This window comes from Microtus pennsylvanicus, chromosome 7 (assembly GCF_037038515.1).
Source record: "Microtus pennsylvanicus isolate mMicPen1 chromosome 7, mMicPen1.hap1, whole genome shotgun sequence".
NCBI classification, from domain to species: domain Eukaryota; kingdom Metazoa; phylum Chordata; class Mammalia; order Rodentia; family Cricetidae; genus Microtus; species Microtus pennsylvanicus.
In genome coordinates, this window is record NC_134585.1 from 106,716,966 (window position 1) to 106,733,609 (window position 16,644).

General features: G+C 47.3%; 1 protein-coding gene and 1 pseudogene across 4 annotated transcripts in view; both read right to left on the reverse strand.

Annotated features, from left to right (window-relative positions):
- Sort1 (sortilin 1) overlaps nt 1-12,571 on the reverse strand; it is an 80,860-nt gene extending 68,289 nt beyond the window's left edge. For 2 of the 4 annotated variants that reach the window (XM_075981607.1, XM_075981606.1), the window contains exon 1: nt 12,132-12,571. In XM_075981607.1, the coding sequence (XP_075837722.1) occupies nt 12,132-12,431 (300 nt within the window). In that variant the 5' untranslated portion in view covers nt 12,432-12,571. The remainder of the gene's footprint in view (nt 1-12,131) is intronic. The other 2 variants (XM_075981609.1, XM_075981608.1) reach the window with 2 other exon arrangements.
- On the reverse strand, nt 1,734-2,419 carry LOC142853867 (peptidyl-prolyl cis-trans isomerase A pseudogene; annotated as a pseudogene).
- Nucleotides 12,572-16,644: the final 4,073 nt, after the last annotated feature.

Here is a 16,644-nt window from a genome sequence, read left to right on the forward strand (position 1 = left end):
CCTCTGGAAGAGCAGCCAGTGTTCTTAAGCCCTGAGCCATCTCTCTAAGTCCTTTTATTTACGTATTTTTAATGCATATTATATTGTATATTATTATAAAGCATCACTTCTACTTTATAAAGGAAGAAAGTTGCTCAGAGACGCTAAATAATCTGCCCAATGTCACACAGCTGGTAAGTGACAGGACATGGTCTCAAAGTCCTATCTGTCCAACTCCAGACAGCACACCTAAATGCTGCTTTTGCTACAACACTCTGTGAGGCAAAATGAACCCATGGTACAGCCTTCAAAGGATTAACAATCAGGAAGAAAATGCCTTTAGAAACCAAACTGAACACGAGACAGAAAGCTTTAAGTACTGCGCTACACGGTACAAGTGGCTGCTGCAGGAGGCCGCAGGCGGAAGCAGGCAGGACTGGGAGGCCATTCAGACTAGATGAGAGCCAAGAACAAAGGCGGTGAGCAGCAGAGCTTAAGGTCACTCTAACTGGAATGGAGGATTAACATAAGCCCAGAAGCTGTGACGTTCGTTAAAGAAACATGCATATAATAAACAAATTTCTTCAGCCTTCTGTTCTAACACCCTGCCGAGCACAGGCCTGAGAAGCACCTGCCACCTAGTTGATGTTACTTTAGGGCTGCCCGGCTGACGAAATGCTAAAAACCTGTAAGGTTCCTACAGTCACTAATCAACTGAAACTCAAAGGAAGAGAAGTTATTACTAAACTACAAGCAGTCTTTATACAGAATGGTAAGTTACTTCAAACTCACTATACACCTGAAACTATCTTAACCAAACAAGTGTGTATCTTGTTTGTATTTGATCACTATTCCCCTGCATCATCCATAGCTTCAAGAGAGTCAGTTTGGGTGGGGTGTTGGGAGTGGACACAATCAGGATACATTATACACATGTATGCCAAAGAATAAATAAAAATATTTTTAACACAGAAAGTCAGTTTGAAGGGATATTCCTGAATGAGCTGGCACAAGACTTTAAATCTCACCACTGGGGAGGCAGAGGCAGGTGCATCTCTTGTGAGTTTGAGGCCAGTTTAGTCTATAAGTGAGTTCCAGGCAAGCCAAAGCTACACAGAGAAACCCTGACTCAAGGGAAAGTAAGGAAGGAAGGGAAGAAGGAAGGAGTGAGTGAGGAGGGAGGGAGGGAGGGAGGAAGGAACGGGTTCTTTCCTTTACCAAGCCCAAGCACCATGGTCACCCACATGTATTCCAGAAGGGCTGGTTCCAGGCGCATTGGCCCTGTCTCCTTTGGATAATAAAATCTACCAAGCTCAAGTTCTTCACATTAAATGATTGAGTGTTAACATATAATTTTCTATTTCTTCCCATCTAATATACTGTAAATCATCTCCATCTGTAATGACTAACACCAATTGTGATTTTGTCTAGAGAATAAGTAATAAAAGTCCATACATGTTCCCTTAAATGCAATGTGTGTGTGCGTAAGAGAGAGAAAGAAAGGGAGAGAGAATTTGAGTGTGTGTGTGTGTGTGTGTGTGTGTGTGTGAGAGAGAGAGAGAGAGAGAGAGAGAGAGAGAGAGAGAGAGAGAGAGAGAGAGAGAGAGAGAGAGAGAGAGGAGAGAGAGAGGAGGGAGAGAGTACATTCTTGTGTTTGGTGCATGGGTGTATATGTGTTTGTGAGTGGGTACAAATGTGTGTCACACGCATGTGGAGGCCAGAGGTTGATATCCACTCTCTTTTTTTCTTACTTAGTTTTTATTCATAATCGTAAACTTAACTCTGCAATCCAGCTAGACTTGAAGGGGAATGAGGAGAATATGGAACCCAAAGAACTTCAGTGAGAGCAGAGATTACAGGGTACTGCGAGCAGATGGGGCTGGGGTGCTCTCCTGAGCTACAGAAGGAATGGTCTGGTGGGTAAGAAGTCCATAGTCAAAAGAATTAAGAGCTGTCCACAGTCAGAAATGGTGATCTTCTTGCTGGTCTTGCCATTCCTGGACCCAAAACACTCCATGGCTTCCACAATGTTCATGCCTTCTTTCACCTTCCCAAAGACCACGTATTTGCCATCCAGCCACTCAGTCTTGGTGGTGCAGATAAAAAACTGGGAACCGTTTGTGTTTGGTCCAGCATTTGCAATGGACAAGATGCCAGGACCTGTATGCTTCAGGATGAAGTTCTCATCCTCAAATTTTTCTCCATAGATGGATCTGCCACCAGTGCCATTATGGCGTGTGACGTCACCACCCTGGCACATGAATCCTGGAATAATCCTGTGAAAGAAAGAACCCTTATATCCAAATCCTTTCTCTCCAGTGCTCAGAGCACGAAAGTTTTCTGTTGTCTTTGGAACTTTGTCTGCAAACAGCTCGAAGGAGACGCGGCCCAAGGGCTCGCCATCGGCCGCGATGTCGAAGAACACGGTGGGGTTGACCATGGCTGCGGCAAGCGGCGAGAGGGAACAGTGGCGTCTGCAAAGCCGATATCCACTCTCTTACACAATCACACTCCACCTTATTTTCCGAGACAAGGTTTTTCACTGAACTGGAAGCTTGCTCATCCAAGCAGATGGGCTGGCCAGGAAGCCTCAGGAATCATGTCTTTGCCTGTCCAGTACATCACACCTGGCTTTTCATGTGGGTTCTGGAGATCAAACTCAGGTCCCTGTGTTTGCCTGGAAAGTGTTCTATGGGATGAACTATTTCCCAGTTTATAGATACAATGAGAAAAAAGATACTTTGACTTCATAGATATGGAATCTAGAGATACTAAGAATCCAATACACATATTTCTTAATACAGACTTGGCTCCTGTGAGTACCCTAAATTCCCCAAGAATACTATGTATGAGTAAAATATTTAAGCATCTAAGTGGTTTAAGCATCAGAAGTTTGTAGAGACAACTACAAGACAATAAGAGGAGAGCTGGTCCCAGCGGTATGGGGGAGAGCTAGCCCTGCCCTTAGCCTGCGCCACGCAGGAGAGCTGGTCCCAGTGGCATGGGCACAGAAGAATTGGGGGGCTGACCAACCAACTCAGTTATGAGGTCCAGATCCAGGGCTTTGAGCTGGCTCATCCCAACATCTACCCCACCTATGAGCTGCTGGAGCTGGGGAAGGGGCCAGTCCTGCAGAACCAAGCTGTAGGATCTCTGTGACACAGCAGGATATCCGAAGAGTCTCAGTGAGGGTCCAGTATTGACGGTGTAGCAGAAGCCAGAGGCCTCAAGCCAGACCAATCCGTTGTAATGATCATTCTTAAGTAAAGCCATTTTTGCAAAAAGCCATGACACACTGCAGCTTCCACAGCGAGATTTTTTTCCTTGTGGGGGCAGTGTTACGAGGGTGAGGGGGAAATGAGTGGGATGGGGTGCATGGCACGATTCACAGAGAATCAGTTTTTTAAAAGTATGAAAAAGAAGAGATGGATTCACACTAAATCTCAAATTATAACTGCTTAGAAGTAGGTATTAGATTTTCTTTTTTAATCAATGAAAAAAAAAACGAGGTTAAGAAAGACTGATGTGTTTGTTCATGGTAACCAGTGAAGTCCAAACCCAGGTCTGATACCTAGGATTCTGCACCACAGCTACCTTGAAGCATCAACTCAAGTTAAAACTTGATGCAATCACAAAGGTAAGAAACTGAATAACGCTGTAACATATGCTTCTTCCATTTCTGCCCATCTTGGCTCACTCCCGCTCGTGCCACCCCCACCCAAGCCCGTCAACCAACCCTGCCAAGAGAGGAACGCATCTCTGCCTCATTCAGTTCCTTTTATGCACGTTTCTTGGGAGCTGGGTCGGGGACTGTATTTATCAGGATAGCTGGGCCCTGTGGAGGCTCCGACAGATCAACAAGCTTACTAAGAAATTATACTAGTCACACTTACAGGGCACTTAAAGGTTTCCAAAATACATCCACTTGTGCTTTCTCTTCAAGCCCCATGGTAATTACTACGTATTATGCAAAGGGGACTGGAGGCTTAGAAAGACTGCGCTCGCTGAGGGCACTGTGACCTCAAGGAGCAGAGAGGGGCTCGTGGCTACAGGACGTAGACATGGAGTCTACTGCCTTGCTTTACCTCTGTGATAGATGCACTGATTTAAAACCTGTTTGTGGACTTCCAAATGCAGTGTCACGTTGGGACATCTGGGTTCACTCCCAGCTCTCAGCCAGTGAGCGATCGTCTAGCCTCCTCGGTAGAAGGAAAGTGTGTGACCAGCCAAGGCCCTAACAATCTCTGACTCAACAGGCCAGCCAGCTTCAACAGTAAATGCAAGGGTGGTGGCAAATTAACATACCTAACAATCCAGTCCAGCTGCGAAACACAGGAGCAGCTGGCATTCAACCCTGTCCCAGAGCTCATAAATATTCAAACAAAAGAGATGTGGTCATGGGCATCTAGGTTTCTCACGCTGTGGCTCCACAGCGTGATTTAAGGATCTCCAGCCTTGGGCTGGTGAGATGGCTCAGCAGGTAGAGAGAGGTGATTGTCCTCGGGCGATTACCTGAGCTTGAGCCTTCCTACAAGATGCAGGAAAGAAGGGGACTCTGATCTTCACATGCTTGCCATCGCGTGTGCGGTCGTGTGTGTGTGTGTGCGTGCGTGCACACACACACAAATTCAAACATAATATCTAGAGTCCAAAGGTGTTCCTTAGAGCCCCTGAACCTCAGGGCCATCCTGTCTCCATTCATCTCTCATGCTGGGTACATCCCTTCAGCCCACAGCAATGGGCAGTCTCCGAAAGGGATGCTCTTTCTGGTTCTCCAGGGCCACCTCTGGCTTCTCTAGCTCTGGTCTCAGATCTAGCACTTTCTAGTAAAACACTTTCACGGATGATCTTCCCAAACGCTCTGCCCACACTGCCTGAGCCCCTCTCCTCTTCCCTCAACAGCTGTCAGTTTTACTTCTCAATGTGCTTTCGTGGAAACATTAGTTAGTCTCAGCATCATCGCTCCAGAGCCGAGAGCTGGCCTCCTATCTTCCTGTCTCAGGGCCTGCACAGATCTCTCCACCCCGCCTTCCTCTGTAGATCTCTGCCTTCCTGCACACTCGTGGGGAGCACTTCTGAACACCAAAATCCGTACAAAGGCATCAATAGGTTAGCTTTGTTAATACACACCCCCGGGCTCTAATTAGCATATAGTAAGAGGCTCATGCACTGGGCACCTCCTAGTACATTACATTTAATATGATACTTCGATAAAACTTCCGATTTGACCCTCTGAACAATCAAAGAGTGTGTCTCTCTAGTTTAAAAAACCAAAACCAAAACAAATAAAACAACTATGATGGTCAAGAGAAGTAAAATAATTTTTCATGATCATGGAGTCATGAATGAGGAGTTATGAATGAGGAGGGCCATAACTCAAGTCTGCATATTAAGATACATCTTGGGTATTTTGTATAGAACTAATTGATGTTTTGGGTCCCTCCTGCAAGGAGCAAGCGCCATATAAACATATGTTTAGAGCTACTTCATGTGAGAATAATTAAACTGAAGCTGCCTTTCCTAGTTCAGTCTCTTGGTCCTTAAGGGAGTTGAACCAAGCTTAAAACTGGCAGGAGTAACATCAGAGCTTAAGACACAGCAAAACCTTAACACAGGAGTGTGTAACATCAGAGCTTAAGACACAGCAAAACCTTAACACAGGAGTGTGTAACATCAGAGCTTAAGACACAGCAAACCTTTAACTAAAGCCAACACAGGAGGACTAATCGCCAGACCCCTGCCCCACGCACAAGGAACCAAAGCACATTTTCTTCAGAGGACAACAAATCAAGTCAGCTCATCACAACCGAGTTTCCCCACATGCATAGACTTAAAGTGAGTCTACCGCATATTTGCAAATACTTGGGTTGCTAGAAAGAGGACAAATGGGCAAAAAGGCTCAAGTTTAGGAGAAAGAAAAACAGACCACAACAAACCCCATGTTTCCGGCTACATAGTTATTGGACCAGCCATGTTTGGACTATCGCAACTAGTAGCTTTTATTAGCGTTAAAATTCCCAGGCATCAGGGGACAATAAAGTATTACTCCCCCTAAGATAAGAGGCAAAGGTCCTTCATCATTGCCTGGAAGGCACCCTCCTCTCTTTTGGGAATGCTCACATCTTACTGAAGCAAGTGGCTGAGCACCAGCTCCACACGTGAACCCCACACTCTGTGCAAGCTCACAGCAACCTCAACAGCCAACATTTGCCTCCAGATTGGGAATCAAGTAAAACCTGTGATCAGAGCCTCTGACCTCTTCTATGTGGATCACAGAATTTTTTTAAAAAATGTTTCTATGATAATCTAAAACTTGCAACATCATAGATGAGGAATTGGGGGACAGAGACTGAAACACAAAACATACGATTGTATCACAGAGGGCTTTCTCAGCAGGATACCACAGATTCTGTTTTTATAGTGGTTTCTCAAGACTGGATTAAGGAGAGAGAAGTATTAGCCCAGCTTTCACCTTACGTTGATATAACACCTATTGAATGCTTTCAACCAAACTAGCTCTAAACTACATTTACTAACCCATTTCTTTCTTCCTCCCCCCCCCCCCCCCCCCAAGACAGGGTTTCTCTGTAACTGTAGCTTTGGAGCCTGTTCTGGAACTAGCTTTTGTAAGTTCCTGGCTGGCCTCAAACTCACAGAGATCCGCCTGCCTCTGCCTCCCGAGTGCTGGGATTAAAGGCGTGCGCCACCGCCGCCCGGCCTAACCCATTTCTGAGTGGAGCCACCATTAAACAACAACGAAACACCTAGACCAGACACACAGAGACTGCTTTGTTCTTCAAGCACCATTACCCCCGAAACCCACACACACACAGACCCTGAGGCCGCGAAGTGGCGTGAACAAGTTCCTACCAAATTTCTAAGCGGAGGGGGCAGAAGACACAAGAGACTTTCTGCTTACCAGGGCAGAGGACCGGAAAGCTATAGACACTGACAGATGCAGAGGGATTTCATAAGACTCCTGGAGCCAACACAATATAGCTCTTTCTAGAGGGCAAACTGGATGGGTTTTCTGCCTCCACATTAGTTCCTCATCATATAAAACAGCTGAGCCTTGTTTCTCCTGCCTCAAAGCCATTATTTCCTGGATAGCAGAGACCAAGGCGGTGGGAGATTGGACAGGATTCGAGGAGGTGGAGGCGAAAAGTTCTCCAGCTGACGGCCACAAGCGGTGCTAAGCATCGCGTGCCATATGGTAACCACACAGGGTGAGAGGTCACCTGTGCTGAAACTGAGGCGCAGAGAAATGGCAGTCTCCCTCTGGGAGTCCAGTGATGGAGCTCAGAAGGACCTGGGAGCAGCCTCCGTGAGCCTGCCATGAAAAAGCAGAGAGGAATAGTGGAGCAGGGTCTGTGGTTAACATTCCTACAGAAAGAAAAGAGCCTTTAGGAACTGGCCAGACAGGAGCTGCTTCCAGCCACCTGCCTCGAACTTCTAATTGAAAATTGCAGTTCACAGAGGCAAATATTGGAGTCAGCAGTGAACTTCCCTATTATACCATATGCCTTTTGAGCCATTTGTCACACCTGGCTAGCCTTTCACCTTCATGTCAGCCAAAGCTCAGCCCTTCAGATCAGCCTGAGTGGAAGAGAACTCGTCACAGCTGCTGCGGATGGCACCTCTGGGGATGGCGAGCATCTTGCTAACATCACCCTCGGTTCAGTCTGTAAGGGAGAAGGCTCTACCTGAGGCCATGGCTTACTCTGCTCAACCAGAACCAAGAGGGGCAGCCTCCTGAATTCCCATGCCTTGACCCAAAACTGAGTGGAAAGGGCCTTGGAAGAAGTGAGATAAGCCGGGCGGGTGGTGGCGCACGCCTTTAGCCCCAACAGTCGGGAGGCAGAGACAGGCAGATACCTGTGAGTTCGAGGCCAGCCTGGTCTATACAGAGTGAGTTCCAGGACAGGCTCCATAGCTACTGAGAAACCCTGTCTCGAGAAACCAAAATATAAATTTAAAAAGAAGTGAGATAAACTAGAGTTTATCTAGTGGAGAATTGGAGGGTGGGGGTGGGGTAGGGGGCAGAATGGAAACAGGCTATTTCTGGGATAAATGAAGCAGCCAGGAAGTTCTGGGACAGTGAAAGGCAACAACAATCTTCAGATTTTCGGGTGTTACAAAGGTCTGGTGATCTCCAACAGGCTGAGGGCAGCAGCTCTCTAAAGGCGCCAACAGACACACTAAGTTCCGTCAGCCTGGACTCAGCCCTGCCAGTGTGGCAAACAAGCACACGCATTCTTCTCAGGGCTGAGGCCGCACAACAGCCTCTCCACAGGGCCTGTTTGCTTAAGGAGCCCGAGGCTTTGATGTCCGGGTAGAAGTTGGGAAGTTCTGTGTAAAGAAGTAGCTCTAGTGGCAGGAGCAGAGGGAGGGGCGAACGGCGGCTCCCGGCCCTATTAATCACAAGTTTAAGAACTTTTAAGGAAATTATCGAATGGTCTGTACACAGGAATGAGAAGCAAGGAAATTATGTCAGCCTCTGCTGCGACTCGGGCCAAGGCATTTCTACTGTTTCTTTAAGACAGACTTTCATGCCTACCCTCAAAGGGGTGCTTATGGGGGAATGTTTTGAAGCAACCCAACTTAGCAACCAACATTAATAAAATCCTCTGGGCCTGCTTAGTTTCTCCCATGTACAAAGGTTATATGTGCTGTGAACATTCCAAGCATATAAAGGCAACAGTCGCTTCATACTGACAACAGCGTGGGGCTAAGAGCAAGGGAAGACGACCGGGGCTAAGGACATCTGTGGGTGACAAAAGCAGGCTCGTAACTGAGTGCTAAGAATCCGCTAATACAGAGGGTATTTTTATGCACGCATGTTTGTTTCTCCTAAGTATGCGAGCTTAGCTCCATTTTAACGATTAGGAATGAGACGTGGAGGCTTAAGGAACTTAGGGAAGATAACATAATAACACAGCGAGGATGCAAAGGCAGGCCAGGCTGGTCCAGAGCCCGCCCCCTGGGCTGCAGGGCCTTCCCATGGCATGCCAAACCCTCAGAATAAGATCAGGAAGTGCAATTTTTGTAAGATGTAAGTGGTGATCTTCCGCCTTTGTTTTCTTGCCATTCTTTTTGCTGTTTCAGTAACAGCCAATATTTATTTCCACTTTCTTCCGAGTCTATTGTACTTATTGATAATACCATAAAGTAGAAAAAAAAAGTATTTCTCTGCTCGCTCACATCCCATAGAGCACCAAACCATTAGGACCCCTATGTGAACAACACATGCCATCAAAATAAATACAACGCACTTGAAGCCAGCTTAAAACCAAGATCAAAGAGATGATGAAAGGAAACCTGGGGAGAAACAGGGAGGCTGGGGGGAGAGGACAACCTATTGGGTTTCATGAGTTAAGAAGCCCAAGTCACCGCAGAGGCTGAGAAGCCACACTGCAAAGGCATACACTTTCCTCTGTAAATTTCTTAAGATTAAATGCTGGGGGCTGGGAATACAGTTTAGTGGTAGCGCAAGCAGTTGCCTAGTATGAGCAAGGTTTGGGATTTAACCCCCAGCAACACCCCCAGCCCATGCAATGGTACAAGTTCTTATAAGCTGAAGGAGCCAGTCCAGAGACCTGCTAAAGCTGTTAGCAGTTGGGCATCGTCACGTCCGAATTACCTCTGTAACTGGGCAGCCCCTCGCCCTCCCATTTCTGGGCCTTTGGAATGCATTCCCAGACACTCATGACAGGACTGAAAAGAACACCGAGCTGTAGGAAAGGAGAACTAAGAACTTCTGTGTTGTTTGTTTGGTTTTTTTTGGGGGGGGGGGCGGGGAGAGACTGGATCCTTTCACATTATCCAAAAAAAAAAAAAAAAGACTCCAAAGAACAGCTTCCCACTCCCGCAGTCTGAGAATATACAACGTCTTGACAAGAAATAGTAAGTGTTCTGTGAGGCTGACGCTTTTAACTTCACCCTGTTATAACAGGTCCTCGAACACCAGATCTCTTCAATCCAGTGTAGCGTTATCATCTGCATGATAAGACGGAGACTTGGGAAACACAGGAAATGCTTCATAATTCCCAGAAGCTGAGCTTTTGAAAGCCATCTTAATGATTTCTAAGGTGAAGGCGGTTAGCAAAGGCGCCACTTAAAAGCAAAAACCAACAACAAAAAAACAGGCATTCAAATTACAGAAAGCATACTCTCCTTAAGAATCACAGAAGGGTAGTGGAAGGGACTCATTTTAAATAAAGACAGAAGGAAAAAAAACCTAACAAGCTGTAACTAGATAAAATGAGAGAAACGTCTTTGCCTATGAACTTCAAAGAAGAGGCTTCTGAACCAGGTTTTTCTGTCTCTTCCTTTGAGGTGGGCATATTATTAATGGCAAAGTCAACCAAGGATTGTTGCGGACCTGAAGGTGGGTTGTGCAGCGAGTGGAGAATCTGGAGTGTGGGGCAAGAATGCCGGGTCCGGCTGGTGCAAGGAAGCTGTGGGCCTGGCATAATTTGCATGAAATATCAGTGTTGTAAATCCTTTCCCAACACCCCACCTAGAAAGGGAAGTCTACACAATTTTATTTTCCATTAACTAGGAAGATTTGCCAGTATTTACTCCACTCTATCTGCGCCCAGGCAGAACCCCATAACTACCCTCAGACAGCTTGCTGCTTGGGCCGATCAGCACAGTTTTCCCTGACTGGAGAATCACGTCACACTAACAAGTATGGATCTCAAAAGAAAGTCCAAGGGGACACCGAAGTTCCAGAGATCCTGACGGAATGTAAACAAAGACAGACCAGGTACCAACACCAGCCACCCACTCTTACCTCGGTGTACAGTTTCTCTTTGAAAAAGAAAAGGAAAGAGATAACAGAGAAAACACATTGAACTGAAAATGCCTTTCCCATGTGTGGGTTGCAACAATTGTTAATTTTAGAAAAATAGAGGAGGCAAACGCCCCGGCTGTGCTGAAACCAAGACTTTCCTAACAGTTTCTCAATGCAGCAATGTGTCAAGGTTCGGATACTTGTACCCAAAAAACAGAAGCAACACAACTTCTTGGAATATCTTGACCAAGAGCAGGCTTAAGACACAATCTCTGCTGTATGCTTTATAGTTATTAAGATCCAGGAAATGAAAGAGCGGTCCTGATCAGGGTTCAACACTAGGTTAGAGGTCAGCTTTGAAGGAGTTAGGAAGATCAGAGGACCACAGGTCACACACAGAAGCCAATAGCAGTACTTCTGCAGAGTCTCATCGTGGGTACACTTACAAGGAAATATGGTACACCGGAGCCTATTTTCACAATGGGTTTGGAGTAAAGAAGTTCAGAGAGCCCAGGGTACGTGTTAAAGAGCGGGGTGACAGGTTATAACCCCGACTCTTGTTTGGGACAGTTGGCAACTCTGTGAGGTCATCAGATGGATCTTCTGGATAATTCTGGTCGGTCCTGCAACTGCTTCTAATCTAGGTCCTAGAGGCCCTGTTGTGTTTTTGGGTTCTGCACACAGGATTTTGGTTTTTGGTTCGGGAAGCCTCTCAAGGTCATTTTGGGTCAGGTCAGAGGGTTCTGCGCTTGCATCCTGAGAAAACATCTTGAACCGTTTTTTGAGGAGTAGCAGAGATGTCATTTTATGGCTGGGTTTCAATGTCATCGTCATTTACATGCGCGTTCCTTTAACTATGGAAACACAAGCCGTGACCTAACAACTGCTGTGGGATTTCTGGACGCCAACCTCGCCACCCCCGAAAGTACCGACCTAGAAGAGGGGCACACCTCTGCTTCTGGGTAGCCCAACTTCTTCTGCAATCACTCAAGGGGTAATTATGCCTCCAGCTTCCTGGTAGGTAACAGCGTTGGTGAACCTGATGTTCTTGATTCGGGGTGGGGGCTGGGGGCAAACGGGGCTGACCAGGAGATTCTGACAACTTAAGAAGTAGAAGCAAAGAATGCGACGAGTGAAAGTCTCGGATTGCCTCGGCTGTGACGACACACAGCCCGGCGGGCCGCAGCCACCCCGACCCGCGCCGCCCCCGCGCCCCGTCGCCCTCCGCAGCCGGGGTCTCGCGCCAGCCTCTTAGCGTGCAGCGGGGAGCGGGGGAGGCCGCCGGGGGCCGCAGACCGGGAGGGGCGGCCCCACTGTGTGTGTGTGGGGGGGTGTCTCCCGGGCCCCGCGCGCTCACCTGGTGCGTGTTGTTGGTCAGCTTGGCGACGAAGTCCGGGAGATGGCGGCAGCCCTGGTCCTCGGCGGGCGCGCCGCGGCGCCAACGGCCAGCGCGGGGGACGGGGCCCCCGGGCGCGGCGGCGCGCAGCCCCCAGCTCACCCCGACCGGCCCGGCCCAGCGCAGCGGAGGCGGCGCGGGTGGCGGCGGTGCGTCCAGCCGGTCCTGGCCGACGGCGGCCGGCGGCAGCAGCTGCAGGAGCAGGAGGAGGCCGAGGGGCCAGCGCGAGAGGCCGTCCGCAGCTCCCCGGGGCAGCTCCATCGCCGCCGAATGCAGACGCCGCTGACACCTGCCACCCGGCGCGCCCGCCCACCCCCGCCGGCGCTGCGCCACACCCCCGAGCCCGGCCCGGCGCTGCTTGGATACGCGCAGCCGGGCCTCTCCGCCCCCATAGGCTGGCCGCCTGTCCTTCTTCCCCGGCCCACTCCTCATTGGCTCGCGTCGCCTCCGGCTTCGGGGGTCCTGGATTCGGATGCCAAGATGCGGGACTGATTGGCTGGAACGTGGCAGGGACCGCTGAGGTCATTCCCCACCGTCGCTCGGCGTCTGCGGGCTGGGGGCCCGGAGTTGGCCTGGGGGCTCCCCCCCCCCCCCGGGGGCTCCCCCCCCCCCCCCGGCTCGGCCCCCGAGTTCGCAGCGCCTCCCGAGACCCTCGGGTTAGGATTGAGTCACGTTGCCTTCTCTCCCCACCCCCGCCCCCTGAAATGCTCCTCCAAATCCGGTCGAGGGAAACTGCGTCTGGAAGTCAGGGAATTCCTGAACTCCTCTCAGCTGGAAAAGGGGCTCCGACGTAAACTGGTGCATCAGGATTTTAACCCAGCCCTCTGGCTCGCCCATTGTCTGCTGAAGGAGCCAAGAAGGTGAATGCGAAAATCCTATGGAGGCAAATGAACATCATTACACACCGTGACTCATGCAAGCCGCAAAAGTCTTTCCAACACGTTTGGCCTCAGTCACCTTCCTCATCTGCGTGGAGGTAGTCCAGAAACGGAATTACTTATTCTTATTGGCTTCCCTGGACTTGGAAATGTAGGTAACTTTGCCATCAAGTGTAGGTAAACGGGAAGAGAGTTGCCTAAAAGCCACTATATATATATGATCATTTCAATACAGGCACATTGTGATTTTAGTTAAAATAAAATACCCTTAATCCTTCAGTGAGTGCATCGCACCAGTTCCTTCTCAGAATATGATGCCTCCTAAATTAGTACCCGACCTCCAGTAAATAAACCCTCCACTGTTCCCCACGCCGCAGAAGCTGAGCACACAGCTTCCAGAACATGCACTGCTGGTAAAACCAGTTCTAAACCCTTAGCTTCACCTCTTCCCAACGTCTCAAGCTGTTTAGTAGGAACACACAAAGCCAGACAAAAAGATACAAAGTGCAAAATCTACACCAGAAAAGAAGCAAACGGGAAGTTACTTTTAACTTTAAAGAAACAGTAAATCCAAATGAGAGTTTTGCTGTACAGAGAAATGGTACCACCCAACTCCAGCATGTCCTTCAAAGTACTGATTTGTTTTTTGCAAACAAAACTATTTACATTATTTAGGGTTTTTTCCTTCCCCCAAACCAGAGTAAGAAATGAAATGTGAAGCCTTTGAATGCTGAGCAGGATGGCAAATCAACAGAAAAAGTCCTCCAGTTTCTGAGCTACAGAACAAGATGAAAAATGAATCTTTCTGTAAATATAAACGTCACATTATTTTTTAAAGTGCGGCTTATGTTTAATTCGTGCTAACTATGGATTAGGTCACAAGGCAGCCTGTTCCAGTAGCATGTGATCAGTTACAGAGGGGAGAAAAGGGGCTACAAAGGAATATTTCTTTGTTTGGGTGACGAAGATGAATGGTCTATTGTCTTACTATGGGGAAAGAAGAAAGCTAACTCAACAGTGCCACCTGCTGGAGAAACTACCAAATCCATCTTTTAGCTATTTGGTACAATTGTTTAGGTTTTTTGTTTGTCGGTTTATTGGAGGAGGGACTGTGTCTTGTTTTGAAAACCAAGGTGGCTTCAAATCTTTGATTCTCCTTCCTCAGCCTCCTACATTGTGGGACTTCGGGCATGTGCTACGTACCACTCCTTGATCAACCTTCATTTTTTTTTTAATATGTTGCTTTTAGTTATGTACCTAACAGTGTGCTGGATTTCCTCAAACTGTTGACGTGTAACTTACCCATGAACTGAATTTTTTTATTATTTTGCAACAAGGGGATTAAACTCAGGATCTTGCCCATATTGGGCAAGTGCTCCACCTCTGAGGTAGAAAATACTACAGATGAGAACTTTCTTTCCCTTCATGTATGTCTATGAGTGTTGGATCCCCTGGAACTGGAGTTACAGAAAGTTGTGAGCTGCTATGTGGGTGCTGAGAATTGAACCCAGATCCTCTGGAAGAGCAGTCAGTGCTTTAAACACTGAGCCATCTCTCCGGCTCTGAGATCTTCCTTTATTCCCAGAAGTATGTAAATTTTACAAACATGTAAAGTTCCCCAGCACCCGCATGGCAGTTCATACCCATCCAGGGTTTGGAATTAAAAACTATGCTTTTCCCAAATATATTTGTAGCAAAAGTATTAACAGGCAATTATCACAACACCATTCCCTTCCACAGTAAGGGCATTTCTTGGAGACAAGTGACCTTAACGTTAAGAAAATGAAATGTCTTTCTCTTTAAACAATGCAGAGTGTTATAGCTGCTATGGCATTTATGCTTAGTTACAAAGTGCAGACACGCTGCCTTGGGAATGGAAGAACTGTAAGCTGGGAGAGCTACGGTTTTCCCTTAGCTTCTTTTCCTCTGTATATTTACAATTGATACATCTCACCTCTTCAAAACAACACATCCGTTTCCACTTCTGCATTAATCTAGAGTGTTAAAAAGGAATTGCTGGGACTGGAGCGATGGCTCAGCAGTTAAGACCACTTGCTGCTCTTGCTGAAGACCCAGGCTTAGATCTCAGCACCCACATAGTAGCTCACAACCACCTGTAACTCCAGTTCCAGGGGATCCAATGCCCTCTCACAAGACTCAGGCTCACGTGTGCACACGCACACACATGAAAGGGGATTACTGTCTCTTTTCCCACGAGAGGTAATTTTCGTAGACCATATGGAGACCACAGATGGCATTTTCACAGCTATATCGCCAGTGCATTACTTAACATACAGCAGACAGCTTCCTCAAAAATTTCTTAAATGACTAAGTTGAGGGGCTGGAGAGACAGCTCAGCAGGTAAGACAACTGGCTGCTCTTCCAGAGGACCCGAGTTCAACTTCCAGCACCCTGTTCCAGTTCCAGGGGATCTAACACCTTCACATACAATTAATTTAATTATTTTTAAAAATCAAAAAATGACTAAGTTGATACAGGACTTTAAAAAATATTCTTTATTAATTGAATTGATTCATTTAACATCCATACTGCAGTATCCCCCTCCTCTCCTATTCCCTCACCCCACCTTCCCTCTGATACAGGATTTTTAATGTAGAAGTACTACAACAATACACCAGTGGCCAGGGGCTAACCGAATCTCACATTATACTTTATAACGGGATTAACATCAATAGAAATCTGTGGAAGTTGATAATAAGCCTACGCTCTCTACTTTTATTGTGTGTATTGTGTGTGGCACAACTTCCTCCTTCTGTGAACTGCAGTTTTCAACGTACATCAGCACAAGCTACTTTGCACTACACTGTGGATTTTGCATGAATTCAGCTACCCAAATAGTTACTATTTAACATCAAATAGTTCTAATGAAGCAGTACACAAAGTCCCAGCAAATAATTCTTTTTTTTTTTTGAATTTTCGAGACAGGGTTTCTCTGTGGCTTTGGAGCCTGTCCTGGAACTAGCTCTTGTAGACCAGGCTGGCCTTGAACTCACAGAGATCCGCCTGTCTCTGCCTCCCGAGTGCTGGGATTAAAGGCGTGCGCCACCAACCCTCAAGTTGTCATATGTCAGATAGTGCAAGCACATCTCCAACTGTCTGATACTCAAGACCTGGTGATCTGAAACCTTAAAAATCTTAGATCATGTCCCAGCAGGTTTTTTTTTATTGTTTCTTTAAAACAATTTTACATTATTTTTGTTTTCGAGACAGGGTTTCTCGGTGCAGCCCTGGCTCTCCTGGAACTCACTCTGTACACCAGGCTGGCCTTGAACTCACAACTTTAAAAATGTGTATGGATGTTTTGTCTACATGTCTGTGCACCACATGTATGCCTGGTGTCTGAGGAAGCCAGAAAACGGTACTGGAGCCCCTGGAACTGGAGTTACAGATGATTGTAAGCTGCCGTGTAGGTCCTCTGGGAGAGCAGATAGAGATGCTAACCACCAAGTATCCCTCCAGCCCTCCAACAGTTCCATCGCCTATGTCCACTGACATAGCCTTAAGCTCTTCATCTGTCAGCAGTGTTCCTATGGCCATTTCTGAAGCTTGAATGGAATGCCTGTTAATCTTAACCA